The sequence below is a fragment of the Phaseolus vulgaris genome, chromosome 3 (genome assembly GCF_051622355.1).
Source record: "Phaseolus vulgaris cultivar YP4 chromosome 3, ASM5162235v1, whole genome shotgun sequence".
Classification (NCBI taxonomy): Eukaryota; Viridiplantae; Streptophyta; class Magnoliopsida; order Fabales; family Fabaceae; genus Phaseolus; species Phaseolus vulgaris.
In genome coordinates, this window is record NC_143500.1 from 3,222,688 (window position 1) to 3,244,887 (window position 22,200).

At 30.4% G+C, this 22,200-nt stretch overlaps 2 protein-coding genes across 2 annotated transcripts; one reads left to right on the forward strand and one right to left on the reverse strand.

Annotated features, from left to right (window-relative positions):
• The first annotated feature begins 1,897 nt into the window (after positions 1–1,897).
• LOC137806103 (putative CoA ligase CCL6) lies at positions 1,898–9,512 on the forward strand. Its single transcript, XM_068606055.2, has 19 exons — positions 1,898–2,339; positions 3,032–3,095; positions 3,411–3,500; positions 3,602–3,658; positions 4,107–4,155; positions 4,346–4,422; positions 4,880–4,919; positions 5,006–5,100; positions 5,272–5,436; positions 6,334–6,444; positions 6,530–6,617; positions 6,758–6,824; positions 6,897–6,972; positions 7,049–7,166; positions 7,775–8,020; positions 8,102–8,241; positions 8,669–8,851; positions 8,936–9,055; positions 9,249–9,512. The coding sequence occupies exons 1-19, from the start codon at positions 2,191–2,193 to the stop codon at positions 9,294–9,296; spliced, it is 1,983 nt and encodes a 660-aa protein (XP_068462156.1). The 5' UTR covers positions 1,898–2,190; the 3' UTR covers positions 9,297–9,512.
• A 7,820-nt stretch (positions 9,513–17,332) lies between these two features.
• Positions 17,333–21,448, reverse strand: LOC137806099 (allene oxide synthase 3). Its single transcript, XM_068606048.1, has 2 exons — positions 20,549–21,448; positions 17,333–18,257 (listed from the first exon to the last, which is right to left on the reverse strand). The coding sequence occupies exons 1-2, from the start codon at positions 21,227–21,229 to the stop codon at positions 17,409–17,411; spliced, it is 1,530 nt and encodes a 509-aa protein (XP_068462149.1). The 5' UTR covers positions 21,230–21,448; the 3' UTR covers positions 17,333–17,408.
• Between the last annotated feature and the right edge of the window lie 752 nt (positions 21,449–22,200).

Sequence of the window (22,200 nt, forward strand, 5' to 3'; positions counted from 1 at the left end):
TTCTCTTACCACCCCAAACAACTCTTTCTCTTCACATTCAGCAATGGGATGCAATTATAATTGTCAGAGATAATTCTTGAACAGTTGACTCCAATCTATATTATTTACTTTGAAAAATCTTTTTAAACAAAAAAATTTATTGAATTTGAATCTCTTAAAATGATGATTAATGTACTAAAAAATATATAAATAATTATTAGAATCATGCCACAATAATATCAAGTTGTTAATTTTTTTTTAAAAATTCTCAATCAACAATTATAGTTTTATAATTTACACATCCTTACATAAAATAAAAATGATAAAAATTGGCATATACCCCATCAGTTGTGGTGCTACATGCCTTGGTAATTAATGTTACATGGAACATTAATTGTAGCATTCAAATTTAGGTGAGTTATAAGTGGCTATATCCTTTCAATTGGTCACCAAATTAATGTTCCACCTTTTTCCCACCTCTCACATATCCAATTGCATCATATTCCACCTAATAATATGTTTGTCATACCAATTCCAACTGCATCAATAAAATTATTCCATTAACCAAACATTCTCAACCAACTTACAATTATTTTTTGTTCTTCTTATGTGGTTTACTTCCCCCATTGACTATGTTTCTATTCTGGTTTCATTTTTCAACCCATCTTTACCAACTTGTTTAAATTGCAAAATGTGAAGACATGTAAATAAGTTCCTCACAACTTAGAACTATAGCAAGTCACATTCTAGTAATTATTTATTGGAAAATAATATTTTAACCATCAAAATACTATTTAACAACTATATATTATAACAATATTGTAATATAAATAAATTATTTATAAGTTAAATGGATTGTTATGAATATTATTTATTTCATATATTAAGAAGTGGACTTTAAGTATAACTCAACTTATACATCCAACAAATTCTCGCTAAGATGAACTCGAAAATGACTCTCATACCATATTAAGAAGTGAATTTTAAGTTTAACTCAACCTCGACTCATAAAGTAAGGTTTGCACCCACTTATAAAAAATGAAATATCTTAATATCTAGTCGATGTGGAATCTCCAATAGAGTAAAAAAATTTTAAACTAGAGTTAACTAAGTTTTCACAAAAGTTTATTTATTTTTTTGTTTGAATTGTAAAAGCTCATATTCACAATTCTTTTTATAGAAGTAGTTATTCTTATTAGAATTAGTTATTATATATCTTTACTTCTGATATGGTTTGTCTTTTTTATTTGTGTAAGGAATCATTAAGTCTAATTGAATGAATTGTTTTGGTCATAAACCTTATTTTTAGGTTCCAATGGGGACAACAAGAAAGAAATAAAACATGTAAAATTAAATATAGAATAAAATTATGAATTTTTGAAATTGGGAAGAGTAAAATTATTAAAAAAATCGCAGTGAAAAACTAAAGAGAAGCCACTGTTATAATTCAGTTAAATAGTAAAATTGAATACATGTATTTATTTATGTTTTGCTGTAGAAATTCTGAACGAAAAGTGGCAGTGTTGATTGAGAAGGTACATAACCAACTAAGCAGCCATTTATGAGCTTTGGTCATCACTGTTAAGCGTTGACCAAAATAAGGAAGATGATGAGGGTGCATTATTGTCAACAAAAAAATGCTTAACGGTGGTCATTAATGGAAAATCTATTTTCTATAATTTTTTTACTTTTTATTTTTTATTTTTTATTTTTTTTTATAATACCATTAGTATCAGCAAAGAGCAAAGAGCAAAGAGAAAGAAATAGTTATAATTTTTAGAACGCATTTTTTATTTTAATGAGAATCACCATTTATTTTGTTTGGTTTTGTGTTTGTGATCTTGTCTGTTAGGAAAAAGGCAAGGGTAGCTTCACCAAACTTTTGCTGCCAATATAAATGCTCGTAGAGGTTGAAAACATGCAAACACAAAAGTCACAGAAGAGCTAAAACAGTAGCAATAAACCAGCTATAAAAATTTGTTCAGAAAATGCATAGCAAAAGTAAACACTGAATTTATTGCTCTGGCTCAACCCCCACATTGCTGCTTCACATGCACTTCTTCTTCCTTTGTAGTTGATCTGTCCACACCCCTTTGTCTTTATCACCTCACATATAACTCCACTTGTGACTGAGATCACAAATCATTATCACCATCATCCCTAGAAACAGTTCTCAGACACACACACCTGCACATTCCTTTCCCTCTTACAATGCCAGAGGTTTTCACTGTGAAGGTTGAGGAGGGAAGTCCTGCAACTGATGGAAAGCCATCAGCAGGTCCTGTGTACAGAAGCATTTATGCTAAAGAGGGTCTCTTGGAGGTTCCTTCTGATTTGGAGTCCCCTTGGGATTTCTTCAGGTCACTATACACAATTTGGTGTACTTTTCTTTTTTCATGAAAAGATTTTTTTTTTATATAAAACTTTCATGTTAAATATCACTATGCAACTGAACATCAAATGAAGTTATTATAGTGTAAAATTGATAAACTCTCAACCATGCATTAAGTCATTTTGTAGGAAAATTTTATCCCTTTTGTTGTGTTTATGATATGACACACAACAACATGACAATGGTAATCATTGAGGGAATCTCTTCTAAAAATTGAGTAACTTACTTTAGAGGGTCAAGTGAGTAATAATAGTCCTTGATGAGAAAATTAACATTCAGCATTTCATGCACTTACATGACAAATCATGACTGTGTTAGAATTTCAACAGTTAATTTACTTTTCTCTGATCACTCACTTAATCTTTACTCAGTTTAGAGCAGTAAAATTCGAATGGATTAGTGTTTTTTTGGCTCCATATTAAGAAGTAACATTATTATACTTTCATCCAACTTTGCTAATACTGATTTTTATGTATATTTTCTTGTTAACTAATTTTAACTAGTTTTTTTTCTTAATTTCTTTACTATAATTTCTCAATTTATCAGTTACATGCAAAGTTCTTCCTCCAAATTGTATCAAATTATTCATGTGAGTTTTCTATGTAAGAAAAGAAAAACAGCACACCATTTCTCATTCAGTTTTGGTGCTTCATCTGGCAGGGACTCTGTTAAAAGGAACCCCAACAGTAAAATGCTTGGTAGGCGTCAAAAAACAGAATCTAAGGTATCAGCTTCATGTATTTTGGTTCCATGCACCATATTTTAGGAACTTTTGAATTAAAATCTCCTATTTGTGTTCAGTGTCCCTTGATTAAAAAGTGACACAACACACTAAATAGTACTCTCTTCATTGATTGTTAGAATTTTTTATGCTTACATGCCACTTTTTACCTAACTTGGGGGAACATAAAAAGGTATGGGAAATGGGAACAAGTTATTTTGTTATGATAGCTTTAAGAGACTAAACTATTGGGGAAAACATAATTTTCCTCAAATTTTTGAAAACATCATGTGAAGAACATTGGAGGTGAATTTACAGGTGGGTTCCTATGCATGGCTTACATATCAAGAGGTTTATGATGCTGCCTTGAAAATGGGTTCTGCCATGAGGAGCCGTGGTGTCAATCCAGTGAGTTTGCAACATTCCTTGCTCTCTCTCTCAAGATAATTGCATTGTAATCACTGAATAATATGAACTTGATAATCTAACTAGTGGTTTTAAATCACAAGGGAGATCGTTGTGGCATATATGGCTCCAACTGTCCTGAATGGATCATTGCAATGGAGGTATACCACTTTCTCAGTATCACCATATATTATTCTTCATTTAACAAAGCCTGCTATCTTAGAGTTTAATTCCTGTGCCAAATTTTTTTTCCATCATTAAGCAATCGAAAATCATCATTAGTATGACTTTAAATTAGTAATCATAAAAGTCAGCAAACTATTCTGCATAAACATTTGTGATTGAATCACTATGTAAAATTTATGTACACTGTCAGTGCAATACTCACATGGAAAGCTGCATATAAAAGGAGAGAATACTACGTTAGAGATTCTACATCGACTAACACATTTCATAGTATATAAGTGAGTGCAAACTTCATCTAATAACCTTGGGCTAGGCTTAAAATTCATTTCTTAATATACCATTAGTCCATATTTTTAGGAAAATTAATTGGCTTTGTTAATTATTCCAATGGATTTCACTTGATTCAGATTTTCTGTTTTGCAGGCTTGCAATAGCTGTGCAGTGTCATATGTTCCCCTATATGACACCCTTGGTATGTGTTTTCTGACTTAGCAAATGTCTCAGTGTCTTTGTTTTTACTATTTGAAACATTTACTCTGAAGAACTTGTGGACTCAAATTGGAGCATATATCAGCAAGTTTCTCTTGCTCAACACTCATTCACTCTGTCATTCTGCCAGCTAGTAATTGACTTTGCCTTTCACTTGGGTGTCTGCTTATCAGGTCCTAATGCTGTGGAGTTCATCATAAATCATGCAGAAGTTTCAATTGCATTTGTTCAGGAAAAAAAAATTCCATCAGTATGTTCGAGTTCTTTGATCACAGTTTTCTTTTATTATTTCTAGACTTTCTAAGACACTGAATTGTTCTATTTTTAATATTACCATATTTGCTTAGTCATCCTGGATTTGGTGAGTGTGACAAATAGTTTTGCTGTTTCATTATTTGGTGATATAGCTTTGCTTGAACCTTCAAACTCACTAGGATTATCTTATCTGGTGCTTCCACATATTTGACTCCCTCCTGTAAATATGTGCCTGCTATATAAAGATCAACATTAGCTATTATATGATGTTAATATTAGCCACTTGCTTGGAACAGTGATGTAAAGTCAGGTCCATATTTTGAACTTGAAAATATGTCATGCCTACTGCAAGTCCTTTTCAATGCTGTCTTTTATAAGAACACAGTTGTAATTAGCAAGTTATCCTTCGATTTCCTTGAAGTTTCCTAATGAACTAACATCTGTTTCCACAGGTTTTGTCATGTCTTGTGCAGTGTTCTTCAAATCTTAAAAGTAGGTGAAGCATTGACATTTTAGCTACTCATAGATTAAGGGTCTTACTGCATTCCATGCTGACCGAGCTCTAATTATTGATGTAGCTATTGTGAGCTTTGGAAGTGTTTCGACCACACAAAAGAAGGAAGCTGAGGAGCATGGTGCCTCCTGCTTCTCATGGGGAGAGTTTCTCTTGTTGGTAAGATGTTAAAACTGGTTTTCAATTGCCTATTTGGTGTTCAAAGTCAGAATCATGGTCATAAATTAATGACAGATGATTGTTGTTATTTGAGGTGTCAAGTTCATAATAATACCTAATATGAAAACTTTTATATAAAAAAAAAATCTTCTCTTTTCTTCCTTGTTCTAGGGATGTCTGGATTGGGATTTACCATCGAAAAAGAAGACAGACATTTGCACAATAATGTACACGAGTGGAACAACTGGCGATCCCAAAGGTGTTGTTATTAAGAATCAAGCTTTCATGGCTGAAGTGTTGTCTGTTGACCACATAATTATGTTAACAGACAGAGTGGTAAGAACCATTTTTCTTGAAGCTTAGTTAGTTTCATGAAATATAAATTATAATATTGACTCTTTGAACTATGCCACCCCAATCTTTCTTTGGCTTGCATCTTGATAAATGTCTCTATGATTTTCATGGCAACTTAATTTCTTAAACCCAATGAAGAGAAAATCAAATCACAATCATATTTCAATTAGTGGATGGTGAAATTCTGATATGAGATAAGGTTAGGAAAAAGTAAGCACATTGGCTGTATAACTGGCCTGGTGATTCTAAAATCAACTACTTTCCTCACATTATGCCAAGGAAAGTAATTCTACTCTCATCATTGCTGAGGGAAATGTGGTACATGTTTTAATCATATTCAAAATTAATACAATGAGAAGATGAGGCTGAGTGTCTTATCTTTGTTGAATTAAAAACTATAGTGCTGATAACCTATGTAGTACGGACACTGATATTACACGTATACGGAGATACCTATAATCTGTGAAATGTAGGACACAAGACACCGATCTATATATTATATAATTATGAATTATATAAATTAACAATAAAGATTTATGTACACAAGTATGTTTCAAAAATTGGTTGGAGTAGAAAAATATTTTTCATAACTGGTTCAAAAGGATTTGTTCCTTATTTTTATAATCATAATAAAGATATATACAATAAATTTGAGTTTTTAGAAAATTAGTGTATTTCTCCTTTTTAAAATTATGTTAGAACCGTGCTAGAATTGTTAGAAATCCAACAAATATTTTTTGAATTGGACACTTCACCGATACGTATCTTACGAGTATCGTGTCTGACACGTGTGTCCGACACGGACACGTCATTTAAAAAGAGTGTCCAAGTCTCATAGTTAATAACTGACACTAACAAGACAAATTTTAATATTTCTAGGCAGGAGAAGACGATGTGTACTTCTCATTTCTTCCTCTTGCTCACGTATATGACCAAATAATGGAGACTTATTGCATCTCCAAGGGCTCAGCAATAGGATTTTGGCAAGGAGTAAGATTTTAATTCACATCATGGAATTGGTTTTTGGTTCGTTCTTTAAGTGTTCTATTCTAATTCCCCTTACTGATTCATGCAGGATGTGAGGTTCTTGCTGGAAGATGTTCAGGCACTACAACCAACTATATTCTGTGGTGTTCCTAGAGTTTTTGATCGTATTTGTGCTGGTAAAACAAGAATGCTTCTTATGATCATCTTTGGTTCTGTGACAACCATGTTTAAACCAAGAATCATGATCTTAAACAATGTTTTTAAATCCTTATCTTTGTGTGACACTTTATCCGACAAATAAGCTTTTCATTTGAAGGTATCAAAAGCAGACTTTCTTCAGCAGGAGCACTGCAGAGTACTCTGTTTCAGTGTGCTTACAACTAGTATGTTTCATCATTAAACTCAAGTCTGAAGTTTTCTGTAAGTGTGTAAACTAATTTGGAGTCTAATGACAGCAAGTTAAAGTATCTTGAGAAGGGTCTTCCACAACACAAAGCAGCACCTCTGTTCGATAGGCTTGTGTTTGACAAGGTATAATAGCACTTAAACTTCATGTGTTCTTTTCATAAACTCTGGTTCAAAACTAAAATATGAGTTTTAATGATAGACAAAACAAGCACTGGGTGGACGTGTACGCATCCTGTTATCTGGAGCTGCTCCTTTGCCTAGGCACGTGGAAGAGTTCATGAGGGTCACTAGTGGATCTACATTATCACAAGGATATGGTATGGTATATGAGTCTTCTACCACATAGGAAAATTTATCAAAATTTTCTGAATCAAAAGGACTAAATTTCAGAAAATAATCTGACTAGAAAATAAAAACAAAGATGGTTCAATCTATGAAAGAATTCTAGCATGATTTGAATATAAGTGTCACATATGAGGCTTTGACACGTCTCTTAAATGGTGTCACATGGGAGACTCAGACATTAACACTCGCAGGACACATATCGGTAAAGTATCCAATTCAAAAAATATTTGTTGGATTACTGACAATTCTAACACGGTTCTAACATAATTTTAAAAAGGAGAAATACATTAATTTTCTAAAAACTCAAACTTATTAGTATAAATTTTAATATGATTATAAGAATAAGGAACAAATCCTTTTGAACTAGCCATGCTTCTGCTAAGAAAAACTGAAACATACTTGTACACATAAATCTTTATTGTCAATTTATATAATTCATAATTATATAATATATAGATCTGTGTCATTCCTCGTATCCTACATTTTAGAGATTATACGTATCTTTATGTCCTTATCCGTATCGTATCAGTGTGTATGTTATGTATGATCACATTAATTTATTATCATTTTGATGTGGCAGGTCTTACTGAAAGTTGTGCTGGGTGTTTCACAGCCATAGGTGATGTGTATTCCATGACAGGAACAGTTGGTGTTCCCATGACAACCATTGAAGCCAGGCTTGAATCTGTGCCAGAGATGGAATATGACGCTCTCTCCAATGTAGCCCGGGGAGAAATTTGTCTGAGAGGAAACACCTTGTTCTCTGGTTATCACAAGCGTGAAGATCTGACCAAAGAAGTTATGGTTGATGGTTGGTTTCACACAGGTAAGCAAATGTTGTTCTGGATTCAAAATTCAGTGATTTGTAAATAAGCAAAAGAATTCACATACAAGTGCATCATTGCAGGAGACATTGGAGAGTGGCAACCAAATGGAGTCATGAAAATTATTGATAGGAAGAAGAATATCTTCAAACTATCTCAAGGAGAATATGTTGCTGTGGAGAATATTGAAAACAAGTATTTGCAATGCCCCCTTATAGCATCGGTATGCTTCTGCTTCATTCACATGGCACTCATAAAAACTAGAGAAACAATAGTGAGAAATTCAATTTTTGTTCACAATACAAGTTTACAAGAAAAGTTCATATATAGAGTAATACACCTGTTCTCATTTATAAACAAAAGAAACTGTAATAAATTTTACTAATTCTCTTAATAAGATGCCCTTGTTGTTAATATGGTAAAACAGAAAGCACAAATGATATGATAATGGTTAACCAAAAGTTAGACATTAACTAAAGTTAAGGTATTTTATGAAATATATCATCAAATGAAGTAAAAGTAGTTAAAATTTGTTTATATTTAAGAAAAAAGTTTTCTTTTTCTTTTTCTTATAAATGAGAATAGAGGGGTAGCATTAGTACCACACAAATGTGATTCATAATGGATAAAAAAATTTCTTTCTTATGCAGATTTGGGTGTATGGAAACAGCTTTGAGTCATTCTTGGTGGCTGTTGTGGTCCCTGAAAGAAAGGCCATTGAGGATTGGGCACTAGTGCACAATGTGAGTGATGATTTTAAATCATTATGTGATAATCTAAAAGCAAGAAAGTACATTTTGGATGAGCTCAACAGCACTGGTCAGAAACACCAAGTATGTATATATAGTAATTCACTATGCTGTGCTGCTAGTTTCTGGTTGTTTTAGCTGTATCTGACATGAAACAATCACTCTCAGCTTAGAGGATTTGAGCTGCTAAAAGCCATTCATCTGGAATCAAATCCCTTTGACATGGAGAGAGATATAGTAACTCCAACTTTCAAATTGAAGAGACCACAATTGCTCAAGTACTATAAGGTGCTGCTGTCAAAATTTTGTAACTATTAACCTTCTGAATTAATCAGCAGTTTGATTCACAATTCCTACCAAATATGCATCAGTTCTTGATTTTTATGCATCAGAACCAAATGTTTATCTATAAATTACACTCAGATGTTTGTTTGAGAGATTTACTCAATAAATATTACTCATTGTGAACATTATTTTGCAGGATCACATTGATCTACTATACAAAGAAGCAAAGGGAGCAATGCAGTGAACCATGATGCAATACTGAATTCTGGCAGTTATGAAGCAAAATCCATTTGGCATTCTGCATATTTTAGTTCATCATAATATTTATTAACTGATGTGAAAAATCATAAACATATAGATAGAATAGCTCGTATATGTTGAAACAAAAAAACTTTTTGTAAAAAATCACAATAAAACATTGTGTGACCAATGCAAAATATTTATTTCTGTTGGCACTAAATGCTTTAATCTTTCATTTTCTACATTTTGATTAAGCTTATTATTTCAAGAGTACAGTAATTACTCAGAACATTATCATCTAATCCAAGGTGTTAATTATTTGATGCAATGCACACTTTTAATATATCCTATTTTATCACTTTGTACAACAAGACTATTATAGTGTTTGTATAGTATTTGAGATCAAACATGTTTTTAGTTTTCTTTTTTAAGACCTAAAACAAATCAATGCATAAAATAATCTTAATTTAAAAGAAAAAGTAAAAACACTTAGAACAAATAATGTAAAGAAGAAAATATTTAGTTTCAACACCCTCTAAATAAAAAGAATTTTCAAATTTTAGTGGCTGTCTTGCATGATTTCCTATGTGAAACAAATTTTGTTACCAATCTTACAAGAGTAGGGAAAATAGTTAAATGTGAATTTATGATTCCAGTATTTCTAAAAACATAAATGAACCTAAAATTTAATAATTTATTGACTATAACATGATAAATGTCAATTACTATTTTTCAAATTGAAAGACTCAAATTTATCCAACTTTTTTTTTTATAAATTGAATTTGATTAGAATTGAAAATTTTAAATTAAACTAAATTAACTACTTTTGTTTCTTTTTAAATTAAATTTAGTTAGTCTTACCTGAAAATGCTAAAACTAAGATAAATTTATCTTGAAAATGAAAAATACGATTTAAAATTTAAAATTTGGAAATGTGTTCAATTTAAAAAAATTATTTTCATTTTCTACTAATGATAAATAATAATTATTAGGCATTTTTATTTTTCAATTATCAAGGTTTTATTATTATGTTTAATAATTTATTTGCTTATTTAATGTATATAGGTGAAAGTAATCTTAATTTTGGGAGACATTGTTTAGGCTGATTCTCCTTGCACCATATCAATTCAGATTTGCACTCAACGCACTCACGTGAAATGTCCATTTTATCTTTAATGATTTTAAATTTTTTCCTTTTCGATATTCATATCCGTAAGTCAAATTACAAAGTTTTGGATATACAAATCCGGAACTAATATGTCACTTATGGATTTCACCATCCATAAGCTTATTTGGACAGCATAAATGACCTTCTGGATGTCAAGATTCGTAAGCAAACATAAATGAGTTTCGGATCTCAATTCTCAACACCATTTACAACACACCATTCCGGATATGAAAATCTGAAACTCATAACTCACTTCTGGGTATGACCTTCCAGAAGTTTAAATGAAATATGAAAATGAGCTTCTAGATTTTGAAATCCGAAAGGTATAAAATTGAAATCCGTAAGCAAATGTGTGAAAAGGGCAGAATGGGATTTTAAAATTTTCGTTGGGTGTGAGTCAAAATTGATTGGGTGCAGGAAGCAATTGCCTATTTTTTATTATACTATGCCATTGTGTTTGATAATCCATGAGCTTTTGTACCACCCCAACTAGACCTTTCAATTTGGGCCAGTCCAAAGTGTACGGGTGAAGGTAAATTTTTTTTCATAGGATCATAAAGTCCACATAAGAAAAAAAAATTATAGGACCAAAAATGCCATAAAAAATCCCATGGGCCAGGACAAAAATGACACAAAATTATTTGAAAATGAAAATGACAAAAAATTACTTAAAACAAATGTTATACACGTGAAAACATATTTACTCGATCTAAAATCAAAACTCAACATAATTAAAGGGCAATTGCTTCCTGCACCATGTCACTGCACCCGATCCCAGCGGAAAAGACAAAACTGTCCTTAAAAACAATTTCTGAAATGTGTTTCGGATATTTTTTTCCAGAACGAAATTTTATATTACAAATTTTTTTATCCAGAATGGGTTTTTCATTTTTTCTCTGGATTTTTATTTCTGAAACACAATTATTTCTTTTCTGGATTTTTTTTCTGGAATGTATTATTTTTCATTTCTGGATTTTTTTGTCCAAAATAGAATTTTAATTTTTGTTTCCGGATTTTTATTTCCGAAATTCAATAATTACTTCCAGATTTATTTTTCCGAAATATATTATTTTCAATTCTGGATTTTTATTTTCGGAATTAAGGGCATTTTTGGAAATTTAAGAAAATATGTTGGGTGCAGATTAAAAATATTGGGTGCAGGGAGCATTTGCCTAATTAAAGTTGGGTTGGATTTAAGTCCAACAAACACTATCTTTAAAGGTTAAGTCCAACAAACACTATCTTAACTTGCTCGACATGGATCAAGGTTAGATCAAGTAGAGGTTTGGTCAAGAAGAATTATGTCCAACTAAGATTGAGTTAGGCCTAACCAAAGTTGTATTTAGTCGGGTTGAGTATAGTACATATAAGTTAGGTCAGAATGAGTCCAAGTCAAGTTGAATCCAATTTTAGACAAGTTAGGTCCATGTTGAACCACATCATAATAAGTGAAGTTGGGTCCCCCTCGGGCTAAGTCAATTTAGGCTCACCTCGGATCCAGTTGAGTAGGGTCTGGGTTAGGCCGAGTCAAGTTAAACCTACATCGTGTCAAGCCCAATCAGATCGATTATACTTTTTGTTTTATTCTTCTTTCTTTCATCTTGCAATATGTGTAAGATCCCACATCGACTAGAGATAAAAACATTTTAATAGTATATGGTGCAAATATCACCTTATGAGCCGATTTTGTAAGGTTAAATTAAGCTTAAAGTCCACTTCTTAATATGGTATCAGAGCTAGTTTTTTTTACTACCTCATCTTGTTCCTAATAAGAGTTTGTTAGGCTTATCAAGTCACCCGCTATCGGGCCGCTATAAGACCATATATAAATATATAGTCTCACACACGAGTTGACCATTTCAGCGTGAAGGGGTTTGTTGGATATCTCACATCAACTAAAAATAAGAATATTTTATAATATATAAATGGATATAAACCTCACCCTATAAGCCAATTTTGTAAAGTCGAGTTAAGTTTAAAATTTGTTTCATAATTAAAAATTGTTGTAAATTTATTTATGTGCTATAATCCAAAAGGCAAAAGTTCCATATTGCATAACTCAAAATACCTAACCGTGACTTACTTATATCCTATCTTCTTTATATAACCTATATTATTTACACTCTATTAATAGATTAACTCTTACATAAGGATATTAATTTACTTTTTGTGAGTCGTATTATAACACATAATTAAGATCTCATGTATATTTTCCATCCAGTACATTTCAACCTAAAACCATTTACTATTATAAAATATTTATATAAAACAGAAGTTACTTTTATGTTAATAAACAAATTTTTATTCTTAGTACCCGAAGTCTTATATAACACTCAGGTTTTAAACTTATAATCTTATATATTATACATGCAATGAAGATGTATTTTCTTTTTATCTTTTATTAATATATTTTCTTATTTATTTGCTAGTTCCTTGCATTAGTTTTTAATACTACATGAGGAAGACATAGCCTTGGTATTTTTAGGCATATTTTACTACACGTTTGACTTTGAATGTCTTTAATTGGCGTGTACATTTTAACAAAACAAATCTTCAACTATAAATATGTTAAAAACAGTGACATACGTTACGCATAGTATTCAAATCCTATAACGTGCATTTGTAGAACAACGCATCGTAACTTCTAAGCATTATTTTTTAACATTTGTATGAGTCAAACGTTGTATCAACCAATGTTTTTATGGTAAAAGAATAAAACGTTGCAATATTTAATAAAAGTTTGAAAACTGTGTTAATTACAAAATTTATGAAACATGTTTATTTTATCTGTAATGTACTACCTTGACAAGACAAAATAGGAAAATTTAGGTCAAATCGAGAAGTGACATGTAAAATCAAGAGCACCATACAATGTATATGATGGTTGCTTAATCAATCAAATTAATTAAAACTAATTGCTTTTACAATTATCCGAGATCGAATATTTTTATCCAGTTTTTTTTTTTTATCAAGTTTTTGAAATATTCGAGAGAAGAGTACCTGTAAATATACTCTGACGCTCAAGTTAACTAGAGTCAATTTTAGTGATTTATTTAAAAATTCAGAATAACATTACCTTTCATCATGGGATCCCCTTTTATTTATACTACTCAGAATGGCTAAACTATATCCAACAGATGTTAATCCCACTTTGCTATTTTTTAATTGGAATTAGCGTCCTTATTTCATGATATGACGTGGATGTTGATTTTTACCGAGAAGTCGTTAAACCGTCTATGTGGCCGAACATTCGGGTTCTCAATTTCGTGGTATAACACTAATTATATATCATACTTAAACTAATTATATATATATATATATATATCATTCAAACGAGTATTCTCTTATATATTTCAATTTTTTTTTACTTAATTGGGACATTCTTGAACTTTTATGTTTATTATGATTTAATAAAAATTTCTAACAACACTTTATAAGTGTGTGGAAGGAGCTACCATTTTCATTAGTTATCATTAATGTCTAATAATTTTTTTTATCACAAATAAAGTGTTAATAAAATATTTATCATCCTAAATTAAAGGTTGCGTTTATATATTATAATTGGGATGCCTTTTGTAGTGGACGGTGCTTTTGATGTTGATGGTAGTATCACTGCTCATGAGCTTCAGTTATTAATTCTCATAAAATTGCCTAAATTTATGAGATTGGTTGTTTAATGTTTTTCTGTATTTGGTTTAGTTGTTTCTTAATTTATCTGGTAGGTATTTCTTGATAGGGTATGATAAGGTGTTTGCTCTTTATATATAAAGGTTTGACCACTTTAAGTTAATTTACTTGACTATATATAGTTAAACAGGATGAAAAAAATATATAATTTTTACAAATATCGATCAAACTGAATTTTATTTATTTAGCTTGGAGGTAGATTAATGTGTAACCTACTAACTATAATATTTTATTATTATTTTTATAATTTTTTTTTTCTATTTTAACTCTTCTATTATGCATCTTGATATTTTAGTTTTTTAATGCTAAAATGTTATTTAACAGTTTTTAATTATTTGAGTATTTAACTAATTTGTTTAATAATGTAAGTTATTATTTTAATTCTTTTATATAAAAAATTAGGTTAACTCTATTCAAATAAATACAAATTTATGGAGTGAATATAACAATAAAAATTATGAGTTTATGATGATTGTGCACATGAATCATAACTGTTCAAATACACGTATGCAAGTATTCACATAATTGAATGAGATAACTAGTAATTTCTACTGGATAACTAAGTTAAAAACATTCCTAAGTTCATGGCTTTTCTTTCGTTAACACCTTAGTAAAAATCCAATTGAAATGCAAATCTATTGAGTGAATATAACTAACAAAATTAGGGAGCTCTTGGTGATTGTGCACATAAATCAAGATTGTTTAAAAACTCATACTCTGATATCCACATAATTAAACGAGGGTAACTAGTAATTCCTTATTAAGTTTAGAACATTCTAAGTTTGTGGTTTTTCTTCTATTAACACCTAGTACAAAACTAAATGAAATATAAATGTATTGAGTGAATAGAACAAAAAAAAATTGTGGAGTTGGTTGTGATTGTGCATATGCATCAGGATTGTTCAAAACCCGATACTCAAGTGCCCACATGATTGAATGAGGGTAACAAGTCATTCCTTTCTTGCATAACTTAAGTTTAAAACATTATTAGGTTTGTGGTTTTTCTTCCGTTAACACTTTAGTATAGAACCAAAGGAAATGCAAATGTATTGAGTGAATATAATAAAAAAAAAGTGGGGAGTTGTTGGTGATTATGTGCATGAATAAGGATTGTTAAAAAACCTATGCTCAAGTGTCCACATAATTGAACTAGGATAACCAATAATTTTTTACTACATAACTTAAGTAGAAAATATTTCTAAGTTGGTGATTTTGTTTTCATTAACACCTTAGTACAAAACCAAATAAAATGAGAATGTATCGAGTGAATACACCAACAACTATTTTTTTTTAATTTAAAGTTATACCGTATAAAAAAAGTGGTTATCTTGGTTGAATACATTTGTATATAGGTTTTTGAACAATCCCAACTCTATCACCTACAACTCCGTCAATTTTATTTGTTATCTTCAATAATTACATTTGTTTTGTACTAAGGTCTTATTGAAATCAAAAATCACCTTGATATTGCATTTATAAGTTTCTTAATATTGAAAAATAAGTTTGTGATAAATTAAATAATATGCCAAAAAAAAATTCTTGTCTTTATACAATTAGTTAAAAGCAAAAAGTGAGAAATACAATTATTTTGGCATAAAATTTTATTTGGAAGAAAAAATATACAAATATAGTACCTAGAAAATAGTATCATATAAGTAAAATGGAAATTGTTGAGAATATAATTAAATTCCACCTTAAAAAGGGTAACAAAGGAGAATATTGGTAATGATATAGAATAACAATGACAATAAGAATATTTTTACAGTTTCAATGAAATATTAATGGAAAGAAGAGAATATAATTTTCTATTGGTCACGTGAAATGGAAGAGAAATGATAAAAACAAAACAAAACAGTGACATACTATTACATGTGTGTTTATATATTTTTTTAAATGTTTTCACTCAAATATTTTTTTTTTACTGATTTATTTTTTGTGTGTTTATCCAACCTGATTATTTTTAAAACAAGTAAATATCTTTTAAATAAGAGATTTTTTTTAAATTTTTCATATAATCTAAAGCCTTTATTTTAATTTTAAACACATTGACTATATATATATTTTCATAATTCTCACATATTTTTCAGTCTTTAAAAATTAAATAATTATTAATATAAATATAAAAAATTCTAAATTTTAAGTGATTCTCGTACAACCAAATACTAAAACAACACTCATCTCGTTTGTATCCTTACACATCAGCAACTACGGTCACATCACTATCACATCTGCAGGGTCACGAGGGAGTTACTAAATAACAAAACATTTTCCTAATTATTTATAAGTAATAAATATATTTCATGTACTATGATGCAATGTTTGATTGTAACATTTCTCCAAACACTCATATGTATGCCTTCCTCTATATGTTTTCTCACACCTAGAATTAAATCTAATCCATATATTTTTTTACAGTTTCTAGAAAAATAAAATAAAATAAATAACTATTTAAAATTAATTCTAAATTTACGCAAGTTAAAAAAATTAAACCGGTAATCTTTATTGATTGAAAAATAATTTTATTTTTTTACTTTTTAAAAAAAAATATTAATAAATACTTCAAACACTTCTATTAAATTGTGTGTCTGCGTCGTATAATACGTATCCATAAAATATCAAATTCAAAATATAGTTATTAGATTTCTGACAATTTTAACATGATTTTAGCATAATTTTAGAATGAAGAAAATATTAACTTTCTAGAAATTTAAATTTTGTTATATAAATTTTTATTTATATAATTCATAATTATATAACATATATATTTATACTTTGTATTCTATATTTTATTTTAAAAATTATATTTTTTTTTCATATCTATGTCTATCGTATTAGTGTCTATACATGCACTGTTGTATTTTAAGTCCAAATATTATTTTGAAATCAAGGTAATACACATGTTGTGTAAAAAAAAATTTTAAGCATGATTTTAACATATTTTTTCTAAAAGAATATATTATTTTTTTATAAATTAAAATTTATTGTATAAATTTTTAGTATAATTATAAAAAATAAAAAAAAATTTAAATCAATCATAAAAAAATCTAAAATATTAAAACATATTTATAAATATAAATCTTTATTATCAATTTATATAAATTATAATTATATAATATATAGATATGTTTCTATATCTTATATTTTATTTTAAATAAATTATTTGTATTTTACATCCCCTGCAAATATTTTCATTCCAAATATTATTTTAAAATTAAGGTAATCCACATGTTGGGAAGAACACAAACACGAAATAAGTAAAATTTAGAAGGTAGAAGCTTTGGTGAGGGACGTAATGGTAACACTTGGACCAAACCCAGATTGTTTAAACTCAAACTCAAAGGTGTCGTATCGTAAGAAGAGTTCCACCAGAAGCAACCTGCACAGGAGCACCACCAGATTCTTCCCGGGGCACTGCTTATTACTCACAGAAGGTTCCTCCGTTTCCTTCCCGTTCGACCAAAGCACGTGTTTCAGAAGCTTCTCCCCTTCGCCCACAAACCTCCGCGCCACGAAAACCTCCGCATCCTCGAAGATCCTCGGATCCTTCGTCGCAAACGGCTGGTACCCGAACAGCATCTCCCCCTTCTTCACCTCGAACGACGCGTCGTGGCTACGCACCACCAAGTCCTCCCTCGCGCGCGCGTACTGGTACGGCACCGCCGGTTCGATCCGCAGCATCTCGTACACAACGGATTTCACCAGCGGCATCTTCTCCAGCGCGTTCAGCGTCACTCCTCCTTCGGCGTTCACCACGCGCCGAACCTCGCGCGCGAGCTCCTCGTGGAGCTTCTCGCCCGCGAGGCCCACCCATTTCAGGAGCACCGGGAACTGGTTCTTGAGCCCGCCGTAGGCGTTGAAGCCCGCGGTGAAGACCACGTTGTGGCAGGCCTCGTCCCGGTCCAGGCCCAGCTTCTGGGCCTCGTCGAGGAGCGCGGTGGCGTGGGTTTTGAAGGCGTCGTACAGAGAGTTGTAACCGGACTTTGTGATGCACGCGGGGAAGGGGAGCGTGCGGATGAGGAAGTCTTCGATGTAGTTGAAGATTTTCGGGAGACCAAGCGTCGCAAGTGGGGCCAGCTGAAACAGAAGCCACGTGTCCACCAGCTTCGGCCCCTGAAAACAAAAATGCATCACGTTTTAATTATTGTGTGTACGGATCACTGTTCTAAAATATTAATTACATAATATTTCGTGAAAATGTTTTCTGTTGCATTTTAGCTGATTTTTGGCATTACGTAGAAAGAATGAATAATAATATCTTATCTTCTAAATTAAATATGAAAATAGGAATAAATATGTATATATTTCTCTTTGGTTAAATTTATCGTTTTAAATTACTACACTATATTTAATTTAAAATATTTATATATATTTTTTAATTTTATAATTTAGTTCTATGTTATATATTTAATTTTTTTATAATTATTTGATTTTTATCTAGTTTTTATTTATGTTTATATTGATATTTGTATAATTATAATTTCTTCTTATATTTAAGATTAAAAAAATTATATCCTTTTGATATTATATATTTAATGATATCATGTTTTTTTTGGTATTTTTTTTTATAAAAAAAATATTTAACTAATATTTTGAAATAATAAAAGAATGAATTCGATACTCTTTCTCAATTAAGATAAAAATGAGAGAAAAAATTTTACGCATTAAATATTAGGAAAAAGGATGGAGCTTTTCATCCCTATTCTTGATTGTGAACAGAATTGGTAAAGAAATTGACAAGAATAAAGCTTTAACTTCTCAGACAATTTTCTTTAAATAACCCTTTAGAAAAATTAGAAAAGTCTCTAAGCAAAAAAAAGTATATTATTCTAAATTGTCTATATAATTAATTCTCTGATATTAATTAGATGCTTGAAACGGCAAGAAAAATAACAATTTGGGTTATTTTTTTATATTTCTTGAAAGGCTACTTGAATTATTTTACTCTAAAATTAGAATTTCAAAACTAAGGGATTGAGAAAAGTTTCTTTAACATTATGAATATGAAAAACCATACCTTTAATACGGTTTATAATAATAATTTAAATTAAAAAATAAATAAAATATTAATTTATTAATGTGTTAAGGGCCCATACGGATTTGGACCCCTCACCCACCCTCAATTTGTTACTAGCTAAAATGCAGCATGCGCGGCGTGTTCGCATTTTATAATTTTATTGTATTAGACGTTATAAGATAACACACTCATACGACATATATAATATCTAAAATATAGAATATGAGAACACGAATTTATATATTATATAATTATAAAATATATAAATTGATAATAAAGATTTATTTGTACAAGTATGTTTTAGATGGAGCAGAAAGATTTTTTTCATGACTGGTTCAAAATGATTTGTTTCTTATTTTTATAATTATAATAAAAATTTATACAATAAGTTTAAGTTTTTAGAAAATGAATGTATTTTTTCTTTTTAAGATAGTGTTAGAACTGTACTAGAATTATCAGAAATTCAACAAATATTTTTTGAATTTTTGAATTGGACACTTCACGGATACGTGTCATACGAGTGTCGGTGTCCGATCGTGTCCTACAAGTGTTATACGAGTGTCGGTGCCCGATATCGGGTTACGACACACCATTTAAGAGGAGTGTCTGAGCTTAATAGCACAAAAGTCATTTTTTATAATTATTTGGAAATGGATATAATAAAATAAATAAATTGACATTATATAAATTAAAAAACATGTTTCGGAAAATAGGAATATGTACATAAAATATCAATTTTATATGTATTACTATACATAAATAGAATTCATTTTTCATCAAAAAAACATATAATTTGTTATAATAACTTTTTTTTTTAACCAAACTATTTTAATTTTTATTATTTGATAAAATACACGATGAAAACAATCTCTATTTATTATTTTTTATTCATATGGCATTTACCATTTTCACCTTTATAAATGCAATCCATCTTGTTGATTTTACAAAAAGTTATCTTCATATAATTATAACATCAGAAAACTAATAAAAACATTCCTTTTATAAATGATTTTTTTTATGCAAACCCTTACTTTATATATATAAATAAATTGTAGTATTAGAGTGTAATATATAATAGAAGAGATAGAAGAAAATACTAAATCTGAATTTTTTATGATTATGTATAATTTATTCATGTATTATTTTTTAACATACGTATCTATGTATTATTTTTTGTTAATATGTGAATTTTAGTTTAGTTTTTATTTTTTTATTTTTGATAGTATTTTTTTTATGTGATATAACATATGATTCTTATTAATTAGGTGTGAGTTTATGAGATGTGAAATTAGATACTGATAAAACAGTTCTAAAACAGTTATAAAACAGTTATAAAATAGAAAACAGAAAGAAGAGATTGAAGAGTGTGGAAGACGAAGTAAGAAACCTTGGAAGCGAGGTTGGTTTGGGAAGGATCTTTGTTATCGCAGAACAATCTGAAGATGAAGTTGAAGGAAGCTTGGCTGAACACACCGTTGAAATCTGCTTTCTTGTTCTTACTCATCTGCTCTTCGATCTCCGCGAAGGACTCGCCGAGGCAGTTTCGGAAGAGAGGGAGCACGGCGTCTTTCCGCCGGGCCAGGGCTTGGAGGAAGAACCCCTTGATGAGTTCGTGGTTGGGCTCCGCCGTGTCCAGGTAGGCGCAGACGCGGAAGCCGCCGGTGAACTTGGTGGAGGGCATGAAGGTGCCGTCGAGGACGTCGAGCTTCTGGACTTTCTGGTTGTCGAAGAGGATGGGGAAGGAGGCGCCGTCCAGCAGCGCCACGACGCGCGGGTCGGAGGCGATGAAGGGCCCCGGCGGCATGTTGGTGCGGATGACGGTGGAGTTGTGGCGGCGGACTCTGGCGGCGAAGAAGTTGTCGCGGCCCTCGTGGTAGAAGTAGTTGTGGCGGTCGATTATGGGTCCGAAGAATGGGAAGCCGTAGCTTCCGGGGATCGGTTTGAGAGGAAGGTGATCGGAGTTTGATGAAGAAGATGACATGGCTGAAGAGAGAATGCGAGAGAGGAAGGAAGTGGTTGGTGGTGTGGGAATGAGGTTGTGTGTTTTGTTTCTTATAAGAGGGACCATTGATGAAGCTGTCACTAAAATGAATGCTATGATTATGAAACATGTTAAAGGAGTTTGATGGAAACCTATAGCATTGATTAAGAGAGAGAGAGAGAGGTAGAAAGAGAAGCATGATTTTTTCACATTTTTTTGTGATGGATAATGTGTATAAGGAGATCTATGAAGATGATGCAGAGAATCTCTTTTACTATTATGATAATGAATGCGATTGCCACGAGGACAAAAGCAAGGATGAAGAAAGATTAACAAATGAGAAATATACTATTATAAGAGTTAATGTGATTAATTTAAATATAAATATATATAATGAAAAGTAATTTTTGTAATTAAATAATATAAAAAATATTAAAATAATAGTATTGAGAATTGTAATATGGTTGTATAAAAAGTAGACCATAAGAAATTCAATTCTAACGGATTGAGAGAAGATATTGTACGTTTATATGTATATTGATACATTAAGAATCCTTTCAGTTGGGTACTAAGAAACTTGGTTTATATGTATATTGATACATTAAGAATCCTTCCAGTTGGGTACTAAGAAACTTGGTTTTGAAGTTTTGTATAAGGGTTGAGACACCTTAAAATATCTGTTTTTATTCTATTTATTTTTTCTGATAAAAAAAAATTTGAAAATCTTTATTTTATATATATATATAAACCTAACATTTTGTATACAATTTTCAAAGTTGTTACATGGGTTCGAAATTTAAGTATTCTACACCTAAGATGGTAAAAGGAGTTAAGATTATCCACTCTTCTTCACAACTAAGGATAAAACTATTTGCATTAATTGACAAAAAAAAATGATTTTATTGTGACGAATTAAATGGTTCATATATTTAGTAAAGATTTATTTTTTAAAACTAATCTGATTCAAGAGTTTATAAATCGAACTTATCTTTTTTAGAAATACTCACTCAATTTATTTTACTTATTTACTAAACAATTTTAAAATATTCTTTTTAGCT

Excerpts from the sequence above, each read along its gene's own strand:
- LOC137806103 (XM_068606055.2), top strand. The coding sequence starts at position 2,191 with ATGCCAGAGGTTTTCACTGTGAAGGTTGAGGAGGGAAGTCCTGCAACT. Across the intron at positions 6,445-6,529 it reads CAATAGGATTTTGGCAAGGA|GATGTGAGGTTCTTGCTGGA; the intron begins GTAAGATTTTAA and ends TGATTCATGCAG. Across the intron at positions 8,021-8,101 it reads TGATGGTTGGTTTCACACAG|GAGACATTGGAGAGTGGCAA; the intron begins GTAAGCAAATGT and ends GCATCATTGCAG.
- LOC137806099 (XM_068606048.1), bottom strand. The coding sequence starts at position 21,229 with ATGGTCCCTCTTATAAGAAACAAAACACACAACCTCATTCCCACACCA. Across the intron at positions 18,258-20,548 it reads AAACCAACCTCGCTTCCAAG|GGGCCGAAGCTGGTGGACAC; the intron begins GTTTCTTACTTC and ends TTTTGTTTTCAG.